The sequence below is a fragment of the Artibeus jamaicensis genome, unplaced genomic scaffold (genome assembly GCF_021234435.1).
Source record: "Artibeus jamaicensis isolate MK-2021 breed Jamaican fruit bat unplaced genomic scaffold, CSHL_Jam_final contig_233, whole genome shotgun sequence".
NCBI classification, from domain to species: Eukaryota; Metazoa; Chordata; class Mammalia; order Chiroptera; family Phyllostomidae; genus Artibeus; species Artibeus jamaicensis.
Genome location: NW_026521486.1, coordinates 50,436,211 through 50,461,306, shown reverse-complemented (window position 1 = coordinate 50,461,306; position 25,096 = coordinate 50,436,211). Strand labels below are relative to the sequence as shown.

Below are 25,096 nucleotides of genomic sequence, written 5' to 3'. Positions count from 1 at the left end.
CACTTATGTCCATAATGCCCAGATTTAAGAGGTGCCAGCATTCATCAAACTTGCTTTCTCTTCGTCCCCAGAAGCAGCTGCCATCCTGAAGGTGGTACGCTGTGGCGTCTCTATGGTTTTGTTATGTGTGAGCCCATGAATAACATACAGGTAGCATCTTCCCATGCTTAAGGAATGAAAACGTATCCATCTTTTTAGATCAATTTTTTTAGATCTCTAACTTGCTTTTGAGACTTAACATTGTGCGATTGGTCTCTGGTGTTAAAATAATTTTAGGTTATTCATGATAATGATTGAATTTCATGAACAGGTAGGTCCTCATTTGTCTGTTTTCCCACTCAAGGATAATCCATTTTTCTCATATTTGTACATGCATGGCTTCCTGAGGTGTTATGGGTTCCTTTCCGAAACACTATCAGATCTCCACAGCCACAGACAATGAATGAGAGGGCCTCACTCTACCCTATGCACTCACTGCCCTTTGGCTCTGATGTTTTAGTCATTCTGGTAATACTACCGATTTTCAAAGTATCTTCTTCTTGGATCTGAACAGACATTAAAAAATTTTTTTGCCCTGACCCGTGTGTCTCAGTGATTGGGTGTCATCCCGTAAAGCAAAAAGTCACCGGTTTGATTCCTAGTCAGGGCACGTGCCTGGGTTGTGCGTTCATCCCTGGTGGGGGTGCGTCTGAGAGGTGACTGACCGACGTTTCTTTCTCACACTGATGTCTTTTTCCCTCTCTTCCTCCTTCCCTTCCCCTCTCCAAAAAAAAAAAATCAATGAATACAATCTTTAAAAATTTTTTTATTGATTGATTTTTTTAGAGACAGGAAGGGGGAGGGAGAGGGAGGGAGAAGAGGGAGACGAGGGAGAGAGGAGAGAGGAGAGAGAGGGGGAGGCATTGGTTTGTTGTTCCATGAGGGCATTCACTGGTAGACTGGGGATCAAACCTACAACCCTGGCCTATGGGGACGACGCTCTAACCAGCTGAGCCTCCTGGCTGGGGCCATAAAGCCTTTTTGGTTTCTCACTGCTCCATGTCACTACCCCACCAAATGAATCTACCGCTCATGAATGGCCTTGAACTCAGAGCTTCTAACTTTTAAAATCTCTATCAGCCAATACAAATGTCAACGCATTAGTAGGAAACAAAGGTAGATGGTGAAACTGAGCAAATCAGGGTTTTTTTCTGTTCATATTCAGCCAGGGGTCCACCTCCACCAGACCAGTCGCCTGTAAAGGACAGAGCAACAGTGGGGACCCAACGAGGGGCTGCAGCAGGGAGAGGGGATGAAAAGGCTGGGGAATGACAGCTGCAGGGAAGGCAGTGACACGGTCTCTCCCTCAGGGCCCTGTCCTGCTGGTGAGGCAACATGGGTTTCAACTGACAGGAAGGATTTACTATAAACAAGAAGAAAATATTTCAGTCATAGGGATTCATAAATATTGGGGTAATGAACTGCAGAAGGCTACAGAATCCCGTTATTTGAAGGTTTCTAGGTAAGAGTTCTCTGAGGAAGGGACGAGATGCAGCAAGTTCAAAGGAGACCAGACAGCCTCCTGGGGCTTTGTCTGGAGCCAGAATTCCATGGGGTGTTTGAGCTTTCAATCTCTGCCACAGCCAGGACCTCAGATCACTTCTCGGCTCTTCTTTTCAGTTCGCCATTAAGCCCTAACCAGTGACAGTAAGAAGTCAGGCGATACATTTCAATATGTAATATTTGCATTCACGTGTGGTGGGCAAGTAAAGCTTCAGAGAGCAGATGCTCAAGTGAGGTTTTGTAGGATGAGTGTGCATGGGTCCCCAGAGAAAAGGAGGGGGAGATGGGGCGGACCGCAGCCCAGGCTGTAGGAATACCATTTGAGAGGTCCCTTCAGAGGTTCCAGGGCTACTTTTACCCCAGATTCCCTTAATTTAAAACGATAATTTCTATTCTTTTGTTTCTGAACATATTAATAGTATTTTTTAAAAGATTTTATTTATTTACCTTTAGAGGGGAAAGGAAGGAGAGAGGGAAAGAAATATCAATGTGTGGTTGCTTCTTGTGCGTCCCCTGCTGGGAACTGGCCTGCAACCCAGGCATGTGCCCTGACTGGGAATCATACCGTGATCCTCTGGTTCGCAGGCCCATGCTCAATCCACTGAGCTACACCAGCCAGGGCTATATTAATGATATTTAATAAAAATTCTAACCATTGCCCTGGCCAGTGTGGCTAAATTAGTTGGAGCACTGTCCTGCACACCAAAGGGTTGTGGGTTCTATCTCTCGTCTCGGTGTGTATGGGAGGCAAACAATCGATGTTTCTCTCACATCGAAGTTTCTTTCTCTCTCCTCCCCCACCCCCTTCAGCTCTCTGAAGCAATAAAAAAGTGTATCCTTGGGCGAGGGTTAATAAAAATTGCAATCATTAAAATCTCTGCGAGTATGCTCTGAGAATAGGGCCTTGGTTTGGTCTGCAGGTTTCCCACTCCACTCAGTGGTAGGTGGCGGAACAAGGTCAGGCATGGCGGGTATAGGCAGTACTGCCTGACGTGTGCTTTGTGGGAGGTTGGGGTGTGGGCTTGAGAACAGGGGCTGGGCTGGGCCCCCACTTACTAGTCCCATGTCTTGGGAACTGCTCTGTGCTTACTGAGGCTTACGGGCTTATTGGGCGGGATATCTAATATAAATTAAAACATGTAAGGCGCTTAGAATGGTGACTAGCACATGGTGTATTCCATTAAAATGTAAGATACCATTACTATAATTTGAAAAAGGGTGCTGTGATCAAAAAAAGGAAGGATGGTATATTAAACAATACTTTTAAAAAAATTATTTATTTATTTATTTTTAGAGAAGGGAAGGGAGGGAGAAAAAGAGGGAAACATCAATGTGTGGTTGCCTTTAGCACACCCCCTATTGAGGATCTGGCTTGCAACCCAGGCATGTGCCCTGACTGGAAATCGAACCAGTGACCCTCTGGTTTGTAGGTGGGTGGTCAATCCACTGAGCCACACCAGCCAGGGCTGTATTAAACAATTCTTAACTGCAGAACTCCCGAGAGCCTTCTCTAGGACACTGTGCTCTGTGACCCTCCCAAGAAAGTGGAAGGTACAGGGTTGCCCAGAGTAATTCCATCATGGGATTCTTTCCTTGGGGAGAGATAGGTGGGATCAGTGTTCCACGTGTCAATACACCTTTGGACATGCTGCTCCTGAGGACGAAACTAGAATGCAGCACAGGCCAAGGGGAATGCCCGCTGCCTTCTGCTGCCCACAGCCACCACCTCGCTAACCTGGCCTGGCCACCAGGGCTCTGGAGCTGGTGCCCAGGGGTCTCGTGCACTCTCTCTCTGCTGGCCTAAGTCATCGAACCTGCAGAGGCAGCGCTTCACCATTCAGGATGCCTTTTGGGAAGGCAAAGAAACCTTCCAGGAGGGCAATCGATACGACAGCACTTCTGTCTGCCAGGACATCACCCCTTTCATGCCTTTAGGTTGAAGCAAAATGCCATACAGTTGCGGTTAAAAAACCAACTTGAGTTCTGCTTTTGCCACGTCTGAACTGAGCGACCTTAATGTCTTTACAGTGAAGAGAACAAAAGCCAGCTTCCAGGGCTGTCGTGAGGATCAAATGAGATAACGCACGTGAGGAATCTCAAACTGTACCTGGCGCACGGAAAAATCCCAGTGAAACGAGCACTGCCACCGTCATCGGCACGAGCAGTTCCCTGGGCCGTTTCCTTAATATTCAGCTTAACAATCTCTTACCTTTCCTTTTTTCCATTTTACACAGCTATCATGGCCATACGTTTCAAGACAGGTGCTTTTTTAATCCTCACCAGAGGACTTTTTTTCCCACTGCCTTTTCTAATCATTCTCTGCCCTACTCCCTGCAACCAGAATTTATAGTCCAAGACTATTACCAACACTCAACAGAGAGGCACTGACCATGCAAGGGGCTGGGCAGGCCCATGAGATGACACAAGGCTTGAGCTACGGGAGTGACCGGCCTGCATGTCAGACCCGTGACACACCTTCTCTTCCCAGGAATCTCATCCTCTAGGCCATGCAGGGCCCGTCCTCCCTTCCCCACCTGCCCCACTCACCCACGATGGAGAGGATGACTACCACGAAGTCGAAGATGTTCCAGCCAATGGTGAAGTAGTAGTGCCTCAAGGCAAACATTTTGAGCACACACTCACAAGTGAAGAAGATGACGAAGACCAGGTTAATCCAGTAGAGGATGTTCTCCATCTGCTTGCTCTGAGTATCTGTCTCCACCATCATTGTCACCATGTTAAGGCAGATGAGCATCATGATAACGATGTCAAAGGCTTGTTGAGTGACAAAATCAAAGACGATACCTTGGATTTTATTCTGAGGGGGTAGAGGAGGAGGAAAGATATAAAAGTGTTTATGAAAGCCTCTCTAAGCAGACTGGAAGCTGCCACCTGTTGATTAGAGTGCTCTGCTTTCTTTTCTCTAACACCAGCCAGCTTGATCCTGCTGCTGTCAGGACACCAGGGGTATGGACAGACCCCGGTGTCGATATCACCACACCAAGCCCTGGCTGGTGTGGCTCAGTGGACTGAGTGCAGGCTGTAAGCCAAAGGGTCGCTGGTTCAATTCCCAGTCAGGGCACATGCCTGGGTTGTGGGCCAGGTCCCCAGTGGGGGCCACGTGAGGCAACCACACATTATTGTTTCTCTCCCTCTCTTTTTCCTTCCCTTCCCCTTTCTCTAAAAATAAAAATAAATAAAAATAAAAACTTAAAAAATATATCACCACACCGTGAGTTTTCTAAAATTGCTACTGTTCTCTTTTGCGTCTGTGCTGCTGCCACCTCTAGATGTCTCCCCACCTGTCCAGCTGCTGCTTTTTAGTCTTGTTTGCCAGCCATTTCTTCTGTTACTTAGTTTCTTCTTTCTCTATGCTTTCTCCCTAGGAGAACGCATAATATTCCTACTGCTTATGTAATATCTACATACTTTCTCATGGTCCTTCTTCTCAGCCCTTAACTTCCCTCTGAATTCCTGTCTTGCTTACTTGACATCTTTCCTTGATGACTCATAAGCATCTCAAATTTAACAAGTCCAAAGCAGAACTAAGTCCTTTCCCTGCCCCTCACCCAACTTCTTCCTCCCTCATCTCAATTATTCATCCAGTCTCTTCGGCCAGAAACTGTGGCGGGGGGGTGGGGGGGGTCATCCTTGTCTCTTTCCTCTCCCTCATCTTCCTGTCTTCCATCTAATCCATTGCAGGTCTTACTGATTCTTTCTCCAAAAATATAAACTGAATTTATCCACTTCATGCCACTTCAGTTGGTCCTACTCTAGCCTCAGCCACCACCTTCTTTCATCTGGACTTCCGGAAGAGTCCCTACCCTGCTTCCTCTCTTGCCCTCCTCCAATGCAATCTCCACACAGCAAGTGTGATTATTTAAAAACATAAATGAATTACATCGATCTTCTATTTACAACCTTTCAATGGTTTCTCACTGGGCTTGCAACACAACTCCTGTTAACCTGGGTTACAAAATGCTTTTCACAGGCTAATCCTGCTCATCACGTGTGCCTCCCTCTGGCTCACCCCACTGGCCACACTAACACTTCCTGCTTTTAGGGCCTCATTTGCTTTTCTAGGATCTCCTTCTCCAAATTTTGGATGCTCCTCATCCACTCAAGTAGACCCTCCTCAGTCAGGCTCCCTCTGACTGCTCTTTGGAAGTAGATTCCCCCACCCTAAGCTTCCACTGTCCCCTGTCACGGCCCTCCAGTTAACTTTTTCTCACGGCACTGCACATTTTATAGTGGCCACTTGCTCACTTGTTTATCTCTATCCCCACTGTATATTATAAGCTCCATGACAGCAGCATCTAAACTTTGCTCACCACTTTATGTTTAGTGCCTGATACACAGTAGGAGATCTGTAACTACAGTAAGTCCTCACTTAATGCCAACAGGTTCTGTGACTTTAAGCCAAGTGATGTTTAACAAAACCAATTTCACCATCGGCTAATTGGTATAAACAAGAGTTAAGCTTCTACGCGTATCATCAATGTTATAGAAACCAGTGCTGAACAAAAGAATGTCACTGGAGAATGTCCTATGTTTGCTGAATCAGTGCTGATCACCATTACTGTTTCCTACGGCACCAGGTTTTTATATTTTAGTGTTGAAGAAAGTACACTCAGGTTCCCTCGTGCAAAGTACTGAACAGAACTCTAGAAATGGAAATCCTCCTCCATTCCTTTTGGTCCCATTTCTACCCCAGAATGGAAACTAACAACAAGAAAAATAATTCATTTTCTTAAGATCTCCCCAATTTTTAAAAAAGTACCTTAAGGCACTTGAGCTGGTGCTTATTTTCAGAATTACTTTAACGTGGTGGTTTTCAAACACCAAGTTCTGCAAAGCCCTAGGGCTTCCCTCGCCTCAGAATTTGGTGAGGTGAGTATGCCAGGTGTGGGGTGAGTAGGCAAAGTCACCCCACACCGGATTCAAACCCCGACTCTTGATTCAAACAAAGTAGCTCCACTTTTAGTTTTACAAAATAGATTGCTAGAAAAGCTTTTAAGAGTTGTGCTCTTTTGTTCTTTTGGTTTTTTTAAAGTTACTTTAAATGCAAGTTACAGAAGAAGAAACTGGGAGCCTGGTCTGTGGGCTGCGCCCCACCCAGCTGGCTATGCAGCTCCAGGAGCATCTCCTTCTCGGAAACAAGGGGACCACCTCCGACGGAAGGGTGGGGCAGAATCCCAGTCCCACTTCTGGTTCACAAAAGGCTCTGTTCAAGGAGGCACTCAGGACTTCAGATGCCCCTAGTTTCACTGTCTTCTGCTCCCACAAATAGCCAGAAGCATTATTTTAGCTTCTAGGCACATCCTTGCAAAGACTGACCTGTTGGGTAGTGAGCTGAAAAAACAGTGACCAAACCTGTCTCATACTGGCAGGAAAGAGATCAGCTTTCATTTTCACTTTTCCCTGTGAATGTTTAGCTACCTCTTAAAACATCTCTCTGCCAGGGCCACAGCCGGTGTGGTTAAGATTCCAATTCTCTGCTGCTGCCCAGGAAAGGCTCAAAGGCAAGGTCAAACACAAATGTATAAGCCATCCCATACCTTAATCCCTGTTCTGCTGCTGTTCTCAGATCTTCTGGATGGGGTGGCTAGCCAAGGATTAGAGGGCACAGGCAGCCCGTGACTTACCCCGTTCCTTCCTCTGCAGTAACCCTATCAGTATCTTTGTCCGTAAGGGGTCTCTCTCTGCCCTTGGACTGCACAGATGCACTCACCACGGGGCGGGGAATGGGTTTCTGCGGTTTCTTGGAGCCCAGCTTTTTCATGGCATTGTAGTACTTCTTCTGTTCTTCAGTCATGAAGATGTCCTGACCTCCAAAGTGCAGGGGGAAAAAAGGAGAACGAGCAGTTACAACAGGCTCTCAGGCACCTCGGGCCTGGATCCCAGGGCTCAGCACTGAGCCCAGGGGGAGACTCAGCCCCTCTCCTTTCCCAAGGTCACTTCAGTTAGCAGTGGTTCCAGGGTGAGGCAGACCTGGGACCACCACTGCAAGTCAAAGAGACACCTGGCTTTGTTTTCAGCTCAGGTTTTCTGGGATCTGCTAGGAGGGAAGGAGATGGACCATCCAACAACCACAGACTCTTGGGGAAGGGTTAGACCGGGGGTGAGGGCTTTGAAGACAGTCACATCTCACTGCTCCTAAACTTTTTTTGGCTTGCTTTCTTGACAAAATTCTTTGAAAAAAAACCCTACTTTAAAATAAAAGGATTCTCAACTCCTGGTTAATGGCCCATTTATTTCTGACATTAAAAATTTTAGAAATTCTGGTGCAAGACAACAATTTGGGGAGTTCCCTGGAGTTTGTTGGGACAGACTCAATTTATAATATGAATAATAAGAGTAACCTTTTCAATTTGCTTTGGAAAATTGTTAACTATCTGGGACAAGCATGGAAGTAAACTTTTTAAGGATGGTCTCTCATAGACAGTTACAAGTCTAGACAATTTCTATGGCCCACTCCAGCTACTCATTTGCTTTCCTTTCACCTCTGTCACTAGACCCTCTCCTACCCTACCTCCCTCTGGTAGGAGGCCAAAACCAGTAAGAGGCCTTGAGAATAAGACTGCTAGGAAACGTGGTAAACCACGCACTGTGAAATCCAGCCCTTGATAAAAAGAGTCGGCTGGGGCTAATGCACAGTGGGGCGGGTGCTGCAGTGGGGTGGTTGTATGGGGGGCGGTTTAGAGAAAGAGAGGCAAGGCCTCTCTGCAGACAGGAGCAGAGGCCCAGAGAGCTACACCCCTCAGGGGGTTGACCTCTGACCCCTGGCAGTGAGGGGAGGAGACCTATCTTTTTCTTTTGTTGATTGAAGTTATCAATGATGACACCAATGAACAGGTTCAGGGTGAAGAAGGAGCCGAAGATGATGAAGATGACAAAGTAGATGTACATGTAGATGTTGTCCTCATACTTAGGCTGCTCCTCAGGCTGTCAAAGGGCAGGAGAAAAAGGAAAAGTCAGCTCCTAGCCTGGGGGTCAGGTGGGCGTTTTTGACCTTGCCCAGGCCATCGGCTGGGGGCGGGGAGCCTTAGATTCTCTCTACCTGTCTCCTTCACACTGGCGGGCCCTGTGCTCAGAAGACATTATTCCTGCCATGACTTAGGTGGAGAATATGCAAGTCATGAAGTGAGGAGGAGGGGAGGCTGCTAGGAGCCACTCTTATTTCAAAGCGGCATGGAAAAGTAGCCAGCCACCCCTGGGCCAGGCTCAGTGCAGCAGCCTGAGCACCTGCAGTCAGTGTGAGAGAGTGATGATGTGCTGAGAGGAGGAAGTGCCCTACAGTCAACAAGACCAGTGAAAATGTTCTAAGCCTCCCTCTCTTTCCTGATGAGATCCACCACGCTGCTTGCTTTCTAGCCATCTAAGAAGGTTGTGATTTCATCAGGCATAGCCTTACCTTTCGGGAGTCTACAGCTGCATACATGATGTCCATCCAGCCTTTGAAGGTTGCCTGGCAAACAGAGTCAGTAATTAGATGGTGCCTGGTCGGGTAGGTGGGAATCTAAGGAAGGGTCCAAGAAGCCAGGCTTGGGTTCAGTGAGAACACGAGACAGGGAGTTTGGGTGCAGCCTCACATGGACTGACAATTTTCTGTTTATTAGTACAGGTCCCAAGGGAGCTTTATCTAGGTCCCTAGAAACAATACCAGAGAAACATATTGGCAGTGGTGACTGGACCAATACTTTCACAAATGGTCATTAAAATGGGCCTGAGAAAGTTGTCTAAAACTGGGGTAGGCACACTATATTTATGAACGAGTACCAGGAATCCCCTGAGCATACTTAGAACTTAGAGGAAGTACTTCTTAAAAAGGCGTTGGGCCCTGGCTGGTGTAGCTCAGTGGATTGAGCGTGGGCTGTGAACCAAAGGGTCACTGGTTTGATTCCCAGTCAGGGCACATGCCTAGGTTGTGGGCCAGGTCTCCAGTAGGGGGCATGTGAAAGGCAACCACACATTGACATTAGTCTCCCTCTCTCCTTCCCTTCCCCTCTCTCTAAAAATAAACAAATAAAATCTTTAAAAAAAAGGTGTTGGCACTGGGGTCTGGAAAATTCATAGCTGCATTAATAACAAAGACAACAAACAAACAAGAAGGCCAGAACTTTCCCCTTACTGATACATACATGTGTAGCCTATGGCAGAGGCAATGCTGGCTTTAGCCTAGGCAGCCCCTTCCCAATTTTACTCCTTAATCTGGTATATGTAACCTGATTTTGAAACAAATATAGGTGATCAATTAAAATTTTCCATGTTTTATTTACATCCTATTTGTTTTATTTACTCAACTAGATTCTAAGTTTTTTTCAGAGCACGAGCAGTTCTTTATTTATCTGATGGCCCTCATTCGTGCCAAACACGGCAGCTTGCATATGGCGGGCGGAGGTCTGAATACAATGTCTGACGGGCTGGCTGATGTGCGCTGGTCTCCTGGAGCTGCTCCAGTTCAAATTCAATTTGCGGGTTCAATTTCTTGAACTGGGATAGAACAACAAAGTCCTTGGCAGTGAAATGAACCACTGCCCATTCCATTAACTTTGCCTGCTACTACTAGCTAACAGTAAGTGCTTAATATGTAAGGATGAATTGAGAGCTTCACCTGCATTATCGCATCTAATTCGCCCAACAATTATATGATATAGACATATCATATAATAAAAACACATAATTGCAAATGCCATTAATTAAGCACTGCTACATGCCAGCACCGTGCAAAGAAATTTTAGTAAATTATCACAAATCCTCTTTAGAATCGTGCAAGGCATTGTTACCCACATTTAATGGATGAAGAAACAGACTCAGACAGGCTGAGTAATTTGTCTAAGATTACACATCCAATAAATATGTGTGGCTCAAACCTACATCTGTCTGATTCCAACATCTGATGCCTAGGAACCTTCACTGCATGACAGTCTTGTAAAACATTCCCAAAAAGTGGCAAGAGAGGAAGAGAAAACCAGGCACAATGGAACGTTACTTGGTGAAAATAACTATTTCTCACTGTGATGCACAGACTTTTCTTTGGGGTCAGCCTGAGGGGCAGCACCATAGCACGGCCATGCTTTTCCCTTTAACTCCAGTGTAGCTGTTGTACAGAATTGTTCTGCTCCATCAAAATTGCCATCACTTTTTTTGGTCTATGCACTTATGTTCATTTTTTCCTTTTTTCTTTAACTATATACTCTGTCCTGGAGAGAGAAAGCAATTGCTCTGCAACTTCATTATGCTGCAGGAATCTTGGTTTGTTGCTCAGCTTCAGGGCAGTGAGAGATTTCCTTTGAGTGAGGTCTTGGAGAAGTCAGAGTGCTCAGGGAAGGTGTCTCCCTGGAACTTTTGGGAGATGACACGGTTTGGGAGGTGAAATGGTTCTGTGTGACCTATCAGGAATCACCTTGATTCTAGAAGCAGGGCTGAGAAGGAACCAGGTAAGATTTCTGTTACCCACCTGAACTTCATGGGACAGAAGAAATAATCGTACTCACCACTTGAAGCAGCGCCAAATATCCTGCCCCAACGTTATCAAAGTTGATCTTCACGTTCTTCCACCTGATTTCTGTATTGTTCCCCTCCATGAGCTTTTCACAATCAGTTTTATTGTTGACAATGTCAATTTCAAATCGCTCTTCAGCCGTTTCATTAAAGCAGTAGTGGTACTTCCCCGCAAACAGGTTAACTCCCATGATGCTGAAAATCAGCCAGAAGATGAGACACACCAGCAGCACATTCATGATGGAGGGGATGGCGCCCACCAAGGCATTCACCACCACCTGCATTGGAAGGGGAGGTTGCTGAGTGTTGGGAGGAAGTATGGGCTAGCACGCTGTTTTGATTTCCAAAAGGGGAATGACATTGTGTGGCTTGTTCTGACTACAGAAACATTATGTTCCTTTTGAAATAAGGGTAACTGGAAAGATCCAGAAGTAGGACCAAAATTTTCTAAATCTATCAAATATATTTTGAGGAATTCTAATAAATTACACATTTATTTAATCTAACACAAATCTCTTGCCCAAGTTGACCTAGGTCTTGCCTAGGCATCACCCTGGACCAAAACAATTATTTCAGTCCAATCTCTCTCTTCAACAACTCATAAAATGTGCCTCATGGGAAAACCTGAGGGACCTCAGGCTCACCCGTTGCCTTTCAACAGACATTCCCCCTCTGTAAAACAAGGTACGATTGTTCAAAATCACAGAGAATCGCCCTTTGCAGTTAGCAGTGAATCAGTCAACAGTACATAAAGTCTCTCTTACGACTATGCAAGGCCAGTTATCTTATTTCAGGCAATAGCCGAGCATGCATATTTTGCAAGCTCAAGTAAGAAAAAGCTATATTCCCTCTACCAAACAGTATAAAATAAAATCTGAACAGATGTGTTTGTCATACATGATTTATTATTCTTCTTCAGCCTTTTTTTTCTTACTTTGTAGGCTTCTAAATCTAAGAGGCACCCCTTGCTTGACTAATCCTGATGTCTCCGTTCAATCCAAAGCTTGATCAACTCTTCACATAGGAATGACGAGTTTGGGGGGAAAGTTTTGGGGTAGATCACTGCTCTTAAAATCCAAAATTGGAATATTGTTAAAAATCACTGACTATAGTAATCTGAGGAGTGGAAAAAAAAAAAGCCCCTGGGGAATCAAAGTTTCTGGGTTGTTTTAACTTTGACTTTGCTTCACACTATAGGTGAGAGTAGCTAGACAACACTTCCTCTGTAGCAGCAGTTTTCACTAGAGGAGTTCAAAGTGCTTATAAAAATAGTATTTCAGGTGGTGAGACAAAGACAAGGCTGGTGTTCATTCCTGCCCTGATTCTTACTTGCTGTTGTCTTAAGTGGGACTGCCAATGGCCAAAAAGGCGGCCCTCAAATGGGAAGAATGCTTCTTCCTTTTTCTGGTATTCTAGAAGGATTACTGGAGTTAGAACAATGGTATAAATGAAGTCTTCCAATATTTTGTTAGAAGGAGATGACAAGCATCACCGTGTCCCCGTATTTTTTCAGGGCAGGGAAGACAGGACAGGCTGCCAACTAGCACATGACCCAAAGGGCCAAAGTATGATGCCAGAGAAGGAACACCAGGGGCAGCTCTGGGCCCGGATTCTCGCCTGCCGGGCTCAGGTTTTCCTTGCACTGTTTTTGTCTTAGGCTGCACTGTCGCTCATCGCCACACTTGACTCAGAAGACCCGTCTGCTCTGTCCTATATAAAGCAGGCAATAACATTCTGCTAAGGAGTCGCTCTTCCTTACATTAAAATAGTAAGTTTTGTGTTTCTCCAATTCATTTATTTATGAAGGCCTTTAGACTGAGAGGCAGTTATTTCTTAATTCTTAGACAAAGAAATCTCTTCTAGATCTAATAGCTCTGTGATTAGTATAAAATGAGTGTATTTCAACTGCTCATTATGCTGAGCAAAGCAAGCCAGAATATCTGAAATCTGAAAAATCTTCAATGCAATTTTGGAGAATGATGCTCACTTTTATTTACTTGTTACCAAATCTGTCAGGTGATCAAATGAGTTTTACCTCCTCATTCTACAGTGGCTCACCCTTTAGTGGTGAGTACTGGAAAGCAATGAAATGTGCTAAATAGGCAAAAGGGGGTGACCCACAAAAGGAATAATCATTTCTCAAACGATAAGAGCAGATTATGTAAAGATTCAAAAGCTCAGGTCTATGCGACAGTGTTTCACAGCACAGCTTGCGGGGAGAGCATGACCTTCTATTAGATCCTCTTGAGTATGCAAGGCAGAAGCAGGCCCAAAAGATTTGAAATCTGTACATGTCGTTTTTAAAATCTCAGTTCAGAATGTACCTCCTCTAGGAAGTCTTCTGTCTTAACCCAGGCTGACCTGCCCCACACAGGGTCTCTGTGTAGCAGCTCCATGTGCGGTGGTAGTTACACCAGGAAAGAGCAGTTAGGTCAGTGACCGAGTGATCTCTTCACACACTTACTCTCATAGACTGATCAAAGGACTCCATCAATACACAAAAGTATTTACTGAGTCTTGTTCTCAGACACATATAACACAAAACCCTATAAAGTCCGATGCACTTAGAGGATGAAAACACACGTCCATTTATTAGTTGTAACCAAAGAAAAACTTCTCACCTTAGTTTTATGAATAAAACAGTAAACAGAGTTGATGAAATTTACTAACCATTCTTCCCTGCTGTAAACAGCTGCTGATAAGCGGCAGAATGTCAGGCAGGAATGGTTTGCCTCTGCTCCACGGACACTTGCGTTGACACACGCAGCAAACGAAGGGTAAAAACCCTGCTTCGCTATTCTAAACTCTCACACTACTGCTGTGTTACAAACGCTAATTCAAGTGTCCATGGATAGTAATTTAATAAATTGAATCGCCTCTTCTGCTCTCTAATTAAATTCTCATGTTATTCTATATTACCTTTAATTATGATGAGATTTATTATCTTAAAAGACTAAATATAGAACTATTACTCAAAGCTAGGTTCCAGCAAACTATAAAAAGCTACTGTTTGCAATGAAAGTCTATACTTAGCAACTGATATAAATTTCACTGAACTGATGAGAAAATGCCAATGAATACTAAATCTTACAGAATTTTGCCTTCTCTATAATGCCTAGAATATTATTGCTCATTAAATACTGTAAAATCTGTCAAATAGCTTTTAATATCTGGCAGAGGGAACATGGCTTTAATGGACAACTAGGTACTGACAACAAAAATGCATGCATGTTTCATAGCATCACTGTTATAGATCCTCAAAAGTTTAATAGCACGGCAACATGTGAAATGAAGAGTACTATGGAGGAGAGAAAAGCAAAGAACTACATTAAGCATTCCTTTGCCAATAGCATGAGTGTTTCAATTTTCTGGTCTTTGGTTTGAGGAAGAAGAAAGGAAGAGACTGAAGTCAGTGTCCCAGGACAGGCTAGGGGCATGTGTCCCCTCTTAAGTGAAGTCCTGAGCCTGTCATCGGAGCAGCACAGTGACAGTTGAGCCCATCTGCATCGACAGTATTCAGTTCTTGGAGATTTCTTATTTAACATTCCCTAAGGATAATTTCTCAAGTGATGGCATACACAAGAACCCAAACCAAGGAAGTAAAAAATACCCCTATAGAAACATGATGTTCAAACAGAACGAGAAATGCCGGCAAAATCTTTTTTCTCGTGGTTTTTCCTCCACAGTATGGGAGTGGGTCCTGAGCCCTCTCCACCTGCCCAACTAGAAGCAGTGAAGGCTCTGGGTTGGAGTCAATCAAATCAGGTGGCGCTTCTACATCAGAGCTTCCCTTGCTATTTATTTATTGTTTGAAATCCTGGCTTTGGGTTCACACTTGTTCCTGCCCTCATTACCTTATTTGAGAAAAACTTGATACAGAAGTTTCACTTTCCGATGTTTTTCAAATTAAAGTTTCTTCTGTTCTGATCACCCATTCTGGACCTCTGGCCTCTTAAACTAATTGAAAATTGACAAGTAAAAGTTCTGGGGTAGTGGAAACTGAGTCTGGGGAAGGTGAGGAAAGGAGGAACTAAGAGGAAGAGGTGTGGCCACCAAAAGGGCTCCTGGGTCCAGATTATTGAAATAATTGCCTCCTGGGCAAGCTGGCACCAGCTGGTCAATGAGGATGATTTCTGCCCCAGGGCAGAACTGGCAGTAATGACATTCAGACTGAGAAAGTGAGTAGCAAGTACCACTTGATCGTATTTTCTGAGGCTCCTTCGGGTCTCACTTTAGGAGATCCAGGGTCCTGGATGGGGAATGTGGAGGGTCACAGGCACTCAGCTTGGGTACAATGCTACAAATATTGTCTTCAACAGGCTTTTTTAAATCCTCAGTTTTTCATCACCAAAACGAATTACCAACCTTGTAACAAAACTAGTACTATGAATTTAAAAAATTTAATGAACCCCTCTGATAGACATGGGGGGGGGCATTTTAATCCTCTTTCAGTGGTGCAAGGGCCACCTAAAAGCCGGATTCTCTGCAGAGTGCTGCTCCCTGCCATTAGCCTGAGCATGACAATGACCTCCCGGTACATTCAGAAATCTCTCTGAACTGTGAAAGAGAGACTAGACTCCCAAGTCTTGCTTTGCTTTTTAAATTAAAATAAATTTATGCTACTGTGAAATTGACCTCCCTGTAGATGGTTTTGGGTGGGTCGCAGAAGGCCTGCATTTAGTGAATCGAACTGTGACTGTGCTACAGAAGAAACACAAATTTGTTGCAGAAAGCATTTGTGTGAATCAACTAAAATAGTAAGATAAAATTCCCAAGTCCCAGTGAAATTTCATCTTTCTGTACAACAGTGGGTCTCACCATAGACTATAGCCAGGGGTCACAGATGAGGAATGAATGAAGCCCTGGGGTCTAGCTTCTCCAATTAGTCTTGCTCAGGTGGACTACTGCAATGGTGTAATTTTTATTCCTACATTATGGTATTTGCACATTTAAAAACATATCCTCTGGTTTACTCTCCTGCATGTATTCAACATCTGAATTGAAATGAGTTTTCTTAGTCTTGTTAAGTGTAACAGACCTCTCTGATTGCCACAGGACAACTATTACCACCAAAAGCCAGCTGCCCACTTGATTTTAGGAAATTGACTTTTTAGTGTGTGTGTGCACATGTGTACACACCCACACCATTTTTTTTTTTTTAAATCAAGAGAGATGGCAAAAGGCACCAAAAGAGGGAGCCTTATTTCTAGTTGGTAGGGTGACAGCGCCTTGCACCTTTTGTATTTGGGTGGAGCGTCACCAGAGCAGGAATAGCAAGTGTCAAGAAATTTCAAGAGAACTAGCTAATATACATCTAGTATCATACCTGGTTGTTACTCGGCAATGTTAGGACAGGGGACCATACAGCATGGGCAAAGGGGCAGGGGGTGAGGAGGAAAGCTTTGCTATCAGACAGTGGCTGCCAGTCCTTACGGGACTGGGCTGAGAACAACAAGGTGCAATAAGAGGAATCAGAATAGAAAGAAAAGCGTTTCTTTTCCCAGGGCCATGCAAAATTCTGCTCCATCCCAACCCCAGGCCTGCCATCATGTCTTCAAGCCCCTTCTTGGCTGCTTTCTCAGTGACTCCAAGGTCACAGTCCCCACCTGGCTGATGGCCCTACACAGGACCCTCCCTGCCTGCAGCCTCTGCTTTTCAGTGAGTTTCTGGGTTATAATTCCCCTTCTTTGCACCTGGTGATTCTCCCTATTAAATCAACAGCCCAGAAAGCTGCCCCAAGTGCTACAGGTAAGCCAGGCCAAATGAGAATAGCCAATGTTAACATGTTCTGCGATGGCATGTTGCTGGGGGGGCCGATTTCATGTGATGAGGCAGCTTAAGGCAACTCCCCTCGCACGGGGCGGGTGTGGGGGAGAGTGGAGGATCAAATGGCAGCTGCATCACAGAGTTTGGGCTTGAGTGATCTTTCCACCCTGTGATCAGTTCTAGCATGCTTAAACAGTTTCCACTGGCATGCAGAAGGATCAGCGGCTCTTGGTATCTTACCCTCATCCCTTCAAATCGTGATAAGGCTCTTAAGGGTCTCAAAGCTCTTAGGGTCCTAAGGGACTTTATGGCACCTAGTTCCGAGTAGCCCAGGGCATTAGCTATAAGGCTGACTAAAGAGACCTACACGGAAACAAAAGAGAAAAACAAAAACAAAAAAAGAAACCAAAAAAAAAAGAAAAGAAAAGAAAACAGAGGTTCCATAGTGTTAGATCAAAGCCCCTAGCCCTGATTGTACAGGATGGGCCCCCCAGGTAGAGGAAGTGGGTAACACCAGCTGCCTACTTCAACTTGGACTCAAACGACCTGGAAGGAAAGGAGGTTGAGAGAGGCAGAAGAAAAAACACAAAGGGAAGAGAAAATTGCGAGGGGGCGGTAGACATACACACAAGTTGGAAAAGGGAAAAGGTTGAAGGGAGCAGGAGAGAATGAGGAAGTTCCATTGGAAGAAGAGGAGCCTGAACAGATGACAAAAACCTTACCCTCGACCTTTACAGTCTCTGCAGGTCCCAGAAGTTCCCATTAAATTAAGCCAGACAAATTTAATGGTACCTATGGAAAAGAATACAGATAAATACACATACTCCACCCAAGCTGCCCCCTCCTCAGCTCATTCACCAGGGATTTCCAACAGGGACAAGCTCTCTTACTCCTGGGCGACAAGAAGCCATTTGTTTGAGAATTTGATTACATCAACAAAGGACACACTCAGTAAGTACCACAGCTGACTTTACAGTTCCCACACAGAAAAGAACCAAATGAAGAAACGTGACAAATTTTGACTCTATGAGGACTCACTTAAGTAATTCTTCTATTTCTCTCTTTTAACCATCACAATCCTTCCATCTTTGAACTATGCCCACGATTCCTTGACGGCAGTGAGAACTTGGGTGGGTCTGGACAACTGCTGCCATGCCTTTCCTTATACTCCTCAGAACAGCCCCCAAATAACCTGGCTTCAGGCCTGCCCGTTCCAGGCCAACCTTCTATGTTCTCCTCATTAAAATAACAGCTGGAAAGATTCTTGGAAGAATTTTTTAAAAATTATTTTATAGGTGAGGGAACTAAGACCCATATATATGTAAGCCCATATACTAACACACAAGACTCTGCCCACTACCGCATCGGCAGGCCCAAACCTAGGATCAGACCCACACTTCCGATTCCCAGGCCAGAGCTCTTTCTCCTACCGACAGATGGCCTCCCCCGCCACTGGCAGGTTAGATTCCAGTATCCCAAAAGAGGATTGTAGGGATCGGAACAAGCCAGACTGGACTATATCGGCATACTCAGGAGAAGTATGCAGGTCTCTAGGCCCAGAGTCAGGGTCAGACGCTTTCCTGCTGTTACCGAGCCCTCAGAGCAGTTACCATGAGGACCCCTTAACATTGCGCACTGACCACCTACACCTGCAGCTGTGCCTGACTGGAGACCGGAAAATACCTTTAGCTGATCAAACCCTAGAATGGTCGGGCTCTGGGCTTCTCCCCTTGATTCTGGCACAGGTTAAGATATTCCCACCAACAAGTTCCCTCTACTAGGAAGTGGTGCTTGCACATCTGCTCAGCATGACTTGATATTTTAAAACAAATTTAGAGAAAAAAAAACCTCACAACTTAGTTTCATTTGTTGGTTTTCATCTCTATCTTTAATTCTGTATCTCTGAACTGCATAAAAAACTGTTTTTATATGAAGATATTTATAATTGAGCAGCAGGACTGGTGGCAGGTAGAAGTAGAAAGTCAGTGACCTAGGGAGGGTCAGAAATGAGGAGACTTAAAAGGTTTCAATCTAAAAAGAGGTGTGAACCTATACCTATGCATGTACTCATAATCCATCAATACAGGCATCTTCTCTGGAATCCTAGGCAGTGTCCAAAACAGACATAGAATATAATGCTACCCTATTAGGCTACTCATAGTCTTTAAAGGGTACATGGTTCAGAGCTGAATTTCTGCCTACAACACGGTCCTCAAAGGCCTTATCTAGAATACAGTAGCAGAAGCCAATCATTTTGCTTCCATCTATCATTGCCACTAAGGCAAGGAGGTATCTTTTGCTAAATACAGCCAACTATTGCTAAATACAGACAACTCTTCAACACAAATAAGTTAAAATTGTCAGATTCTTTGTAAGAAAGAATCTTAATAGGTACCTCTGAAGGCAAGTTATCCCATCCCAAGAAAGTCCCTGAGTTCTAAATACCCCTTATTAGCTCTGTCCTGTGAGAATGTGCCAGAAAGACTACAAAAAACCTAGCCTTCCATGACTGTTGGCCCCTACAAAGCAGGAAGACCTCCAGCTCTTTTTTGGGGTGGGAGTGGGAGGTGAGGGGTGAGTATGATTTATTTGATGACAAATAGGCCTAAGTGGGGACAAGGCACACATGCCAGTCCCAAGGTTGGCTCTAAACATTGTTGAGTGATAATCTGCGCTTGACTGGTCAATCTGGCCACAAGGGCCTCGGACAAGGTCAATGAGGATCTTCTCTGGGTTACTCCTTAGTAGTTGAGGAGTTTCTTACAGTCCTCTGAGCCTCTATGCTAAACTCTCACTGGAGACAATCAGAACATTGCTTAAAGTACACTTTGAGGAAAGAGTCAAACCTGAAAAAAAGAAGGAGTTGAGAAGTGAAAATTCAGGGTATCTATGGATGAAGGCATGGAAAAAAATGGGAAGACAGTGAGTGACTTTTTCACAATGATGCGATCATTTCAAATAGAGACTATTTCAGCAGTCTGAATTCAGGATGAGGTGAGTGGTCTCTGAAAGTTCCCATCCCTGGAAATGGTATGCCAGCTGATGATGGGACAAATTCCCTGGAGAAAAGATAACAAAATTCTTTTATAGAACAAGACTTCCAGTGCAGCCAAGGACCTGAGCAAAATAAAATGTTGTCTCTATCTGGTGGGAACCTGCATGGCTTATAAATAAAGAGACTTAACTTTATAAATTATCTGGATTGTGCCATGATTCTAAGAAGTGCTCATAACACTTTAAAGGGCAATAAGGAAAAACAAAAATTCATTAGGAAAACAAACATGGCGATGAATAAGAGATTCTAATAGTGCTCACCGGTGGGTGAAATGGAAGTCTCTCAGAAGTGGTGCTAAATTAAGACCTAAAAATTTACACTGCTTGATCATCTAAAATGCCAAGGGCACTAGACAGTTTACCCAAAGGACGGTGAAAACTCTCCGCTTAGATCCAGGGGCCCAGCTGTCAGTCTACGCCTTACTCTCCATCCACAATTCAAAAGTGGCAGCCGGCGCAGGTTCAGACTGGGCCTGTCCCGACTTTGTACCCTATCCTTCTGTTTTGGTTACTTGTGTCAGTGTCTCAATGCTCCAGGCCCTCAGAAGTGTCCATGTCTTCTCCTCTCTGCATCCCCCACAACTCATGGCAGCAGGCTTTGCATGTTGTGGGTGCTCAATAAACATTTGATGTGTGAAGACTAAATGCCCTGTTCTAAGAGAAGTCAGCAGAAGGGAGGGTCCCGGAAGGGTCTTGCTTCCAGAATGCTAGATTATCATGAGCCTGAATCAGGCCACAGAGGCCCTGCAAGGTAGTGTAAGCTCCCCAGCTCCCCTGGGATTCACTATGGCTCCCAACAATTCTACACGGAGGATGCTATTTGTTTCCTAATACCTGGTACAGAGGTGTCCTCAGGGGCCAGTGTCAGGCCCCACAACAATGTAAGAATGCTGCAACTCCCAAAAGCTGGAGGGACTTATGGGTTGGGTTATTATAAGTTGGCTACATAGCTGTCTCATGCTTTTTACTTCCCTGCCACCTAGTATAAAAAGTGGTAAAAATGCTTGTTAAATAAATGGTGATGTGCAGAATTGTCCATTCTGCAGCCTGTTTGGGTACCAGAGGGATGCAAGACACCTGATTGATATCCTCAAACTTTGGGGTTTTTCAGCCCAGAAAGATGATGAAGAGAGTGATGGTTCAGGTTAGTGTGAGCACTGGAGGCAGCCAAGGTCACGGTGGGGAGATTTGTTCCAAGTCACAGCTTCCCCAGGTTGTTGGGAGTGTGGTAGTAGATGTATCTGTCTCAGTTCTTGGAATGTCCGGAAGGTGAAGGGCTTTCAGGACTCCCATAGCTGTGCCACCTGACTCTCAGTGGTCCCGAGGAATCACAGTGAAGTGAAGACTCTATGGCCCTTCCCCCTGCTTTAGAAAGAGAGCTGGCCCAGTTACTCTAGTTCTCTTGGCCTTATCCCCAGCTCATTCCTTAATTCTTAGAGCTCAAGTTTTCATCTGTGGGAGGCAGAGGCCCTTCTATCACAAGGGGCTAGCAGCAGTTGCCACAGAGAGTGCTGAAACTTCCTGCTAGTAGGGTCTCAGGCTGGCACCACCCATTTGGTTCACTTTAAAGCAAAGGGTGATCTCCTCACCTAGTTAGGTATATCCTCAAAGCTGGCTTTCTGAAATGGGGAATGCAAATGGGAGCACAGTGACAGCCCTTGGAAGGAGTGTAGACATGGAGGGTGCAGACACGAGGTAGGGAAAGGAATGCATTTGGAGCAGAGCTCATTGCTGCTGCAGGGAGCCGGGCTCCTCTTATCCAAGGAAGAGGTCTCCGTGCTGCTCTGGTCTAGAACCTGGAAGCATTTTACAGGCAGTTTGCCACTCAGTCAACAAAACCTAGATTCTGAAAGTACCAACCCAGCCTCCAGACGTGCTACTTTCTTAGCACTTCTCAGCTGTCAGCAGGAACTGAATTCTCCACAGTCCCTGGTCCTGCAAGTCCCATTCACCCTTTCTCCCAAATGCTGATTTGGCTGGGAAAGAAAGAGCTTTAGTTATACACAGAATAAGAAACAATCATCATGGTTAGGACAATGAACAGGGAACAGGTGCATCTGGCTGCCACATCTGTGCTGTGGCAGCCACAGATGATGCAGCTGCCATCCTGAAAAATAACATGGGGTGGCCTTGGAGATGGTCCTGGAACCTGGAGGGAAAAAGAACTTTCTTACATTTGATTGTCACTGTGGAAACGGCATGTGTGGGAAGAAGGGGCTTTATTTCGGTGTGAGCTCCCCCTCTCCCTAAGAGACAGGTTCGGATTAGTCTGGTATGAAGACCTGGGTTGGATGGAAGCGTCCATGGGAACAGCCAGCAGGAGAGTCGACCCAGGTCCCCCTCAACCTGCATCCCAGCAGCACCCATCCCATCTCTCAACCCCCTCCTGGCAGCAGAAAGAGGACACCCTGCTGTTCAGGGACGAGGGCCTTCCTGTTCCCAGCCTAAGAACAAGGGTATCTGATGCCAGTGATTTCACTTCCCATCCCTAATCTCTGAAACTTCCAAGGCATTCCACCACAGCTGGCTGGTCAGTCCCTGGAGCAAAAGCAGGGACTTTAGAGTCCCCTTCCCAAAGATCTGTCTGCTCTGAGGGCAACTTTACGCAGACCTGAGTCTATCTACATCTTATGCCCTGGGCCCCAGGCAACCCCAGCCGTTAGAGGAAGAAAAAACCCTGTTTTTGTTTTCCTGCTAGGAAGGGTGGGAAGTAGAAAACAGGACACGTACAGCCACAATGAGGAAGTCCAGCCAGCACCAGGCATTGGTGAAGAACTTGACGAAGCCATAGGCTGTCCACTTGAGCAACATCTCCAGGATGAAGATGTAGGTGAAGACTTTGTCAGCGTACTCCAGGATGGTACGAATGGTCTTCCTCTGCTCAATGTAGATGTCCTCGAAGGCCTGAAAGAGAGGCAGCAGCTGCTTAGAGTGCCGAAAGGTAAACGAGCAACACTGGAAGTACTGCCCTCCCGGCAGATCCTCCCACCTGGGGCAGGTCTATCATCAGCTTCCTGTCTCTCTCACTTTACTTCCCAGCTGTATGTGGCTTAAACAAAAAAACCCTCACAGTCTTATTGAGATCTACCACACAATTCGGCTATTTAAAGTGTATAATTCAATAGCTTTTAGCATACTCATAGTTGTGCATTCATCACCAAATCAATTTTTAAAATATCTTCCTTACTCCAATAAGAAAGCCCACACCCGCTAGCTACTGCCCTCTAGTTATCTCCTCCTGGTCCCAGGCAATCACTACTTTCTACCTCTACAGATTTGCCTCTTCTGCACATTTGATAGAAATTAAATCTCATAATTTGTGGGCCTTTGTGACTGGCTTCTTTAATTTAGTATAATGTGTGCAAAGATCCACACTGCAGCACCCATGTATTTCATTTCCTTTTACTGATGAACAGCATTCCAATGTACGGCTATACACATTCTGTTTATCTTTTTTTTTTTTTAAGATCTAATTTATTTATCTTTAGAGGGGAAGGGAAGGAGAGAGGGAGAGAAACATCAATGTATGGTTGCCTTTCGTGCGTCCCCTGCTGGGAACTGGCCTGCAGGGAACCTGCCTGCAACCCTGGCATGTGCCCTGACTGGGAATTGAACAGCGATTGTCTGGTTCGCAGGCCTGCGCTCAATCCACTGAGCTATGCCAGCCAGGGCACATTCTGTTTATCTTTCATCAGCTGATGGACGTCTGTGCTATTTCTCATTTTTGGCTATTGTGAAAAATGCTGCTCTGAACATCTGTGTACAACGTGGACATGTTTCATTTTCCCAGGATATAAACCTAGAAGTGGGATCGCTAGATCAATCGCTAGATCAGAGGTGGTAACTCTATGTTTAATATTTTGAGGAACTGCCAAACTGTATTCCAAAGTGGTCACGCCATTTTTTAATATTCCCATCAGCATCATGTGAGGGTTCCAGTTTCTTCACATCCCTGACAATACCCTGTGTTTATATGATGAAATCTTTTCTCCTCTCAGCCCCTGACATCACAGACACAGGTGGAGGGTCACAGGGCAGGAAGACACTCGGGTGAAGAAGTCTTAGCATTCATTACTTTTGTTCTCTGGAATTCCTGAATGAGGTAATTCCCTGACACGAAAGCGTGAGCATTTCCACGTGTGGACTGGTGGACTGTATGAGTGTGGTGCTAAGAGGAGAGGATGCCTACAGTGTGGGGGGAAAAATCCCTTGTCACGCAATGGGAGGTACGGGCTCTGAACAGCTCCCGAAGGACAGAACTGGGCTGCCTGCGGACTCATCTTCCGGAGAGGAGGTGCACGAACATCAGCTGCTCCAGTGCCGTCCCTGGCAGTGGTCACAGAGGACACAGGTTCACAGGCCTCAGGGTCTTGGTACAAATAAATCCCCAGGAAAAACAGCAACAGCTCCCATGTTGTTTCCCCTTGGCTCCATTTGTAGAAATCCACTGTACAACCCAGCATATGTGAGACCAAGCTTCATGTCGCTGGAGGCTCAAATCCCCTCTCTCTGAGGCCTCATCACAACCATGCTCTAGTCTTTTCTTGGACATTTTAGCTGTGGCTTCATTTTGCTATTCCTAAGTCTCATGCCTACCATTTCACTGGGTCTCATGTACTGAGCCAAGTATCCCATTTTATGCAATTAAGATAAATAAAAAATGTCAAAGGTGAGTAGTAAACAAAGTTTAAAACATTTATTTCACTACTAATTTTTCTGTGGAGATGGGAAAGAGAAGAATCAAAGGATGGGGCATGTTCCCTGTTCTTTTTGGTTTCTGTTTTACTAGATTTGAAGAAGGATGACAAGAATACCACAACGCCTTTCTCCAACCGCAGGCCCTAGTCTGACCCTGCCTTCCCCGGGGCAGAGTCCAGGCTGTCTGCTTCCTGCTGCCCCCCGGGGCCCCAGGACGCACTGAGTGAGCGCCTGCTGATGCAGGAAATGACTCGGGCAGGCAGGGCAGTGGCTCCCCTTCACTCAGACCAAGGACACCAAGCCATCTTTTCTGGCCTCCTGCTTTTGTGCTGGCACTTTCTGACACAAACCTGGTCCTCGGCACCCTTGGGCTCTCCTTTACCGCATGTTACTGCCTGCTTCACCTTCTCTTAGTCTCCTACCTCACATGCCAGCAAACTTCTCAAGTCAGTTTAACACTGAATTTGGGGTTTCTCTTGTTATCTTTTTTGCTTTCAGACTAAGCTTTGATTCCACACCTACATGAATGTGC

At 45.3% G+C, this 25,096-nt stretch overlaps 1 protein-coding gene across 8 annotated transcripts in view; it reads right to left on the bottom strand.

Annotated features, from left to right (window-relative positions):
• SCN8A (sodium voltage-gated channel alpha subunit 8) overlaps positions 1–25,096 on the bottom strand; it is a 201,257-nt gene that overhangs the window by 6,701 nt on the left and 169,460 nt on the right. For 7 of the 8 annotated variants that reach the window (XM_053661634.1, XM_053661633.1, XM_053661635.1 and 4 more), the window contains 6 exons: positions 22,597–22,770; positions 11,040–11,324; positions 8,957–9,010; positions 8,350–8,487; positions 7,274–7,378; positions 4,090–4,360 (listed from right to left, as the gene is read on the bottom strand). In XM_053661634.1, the coding sequence (XP_053517609.1) occupies positions 4,090–4,360; positions 7,274–7,378; positions 8,350–8,487; positions 8,957–9,010; positions 11,040–11,324; positions 22,597–22,770 (1,027 nt within the window). Of the gene's footprint in view, positions 1–4,089; positions 4,361–7,273; positions 7,379–8,349; positions 8,488–8,956; positions 9,011–11,039; positions 11,325–17,052; positions 17,176–22,596; positions 22,771–25,096 lie in introns of all 8 variants that reach the window. The other variant, XM_053661638.1, reaches the window with a different exon arrangement.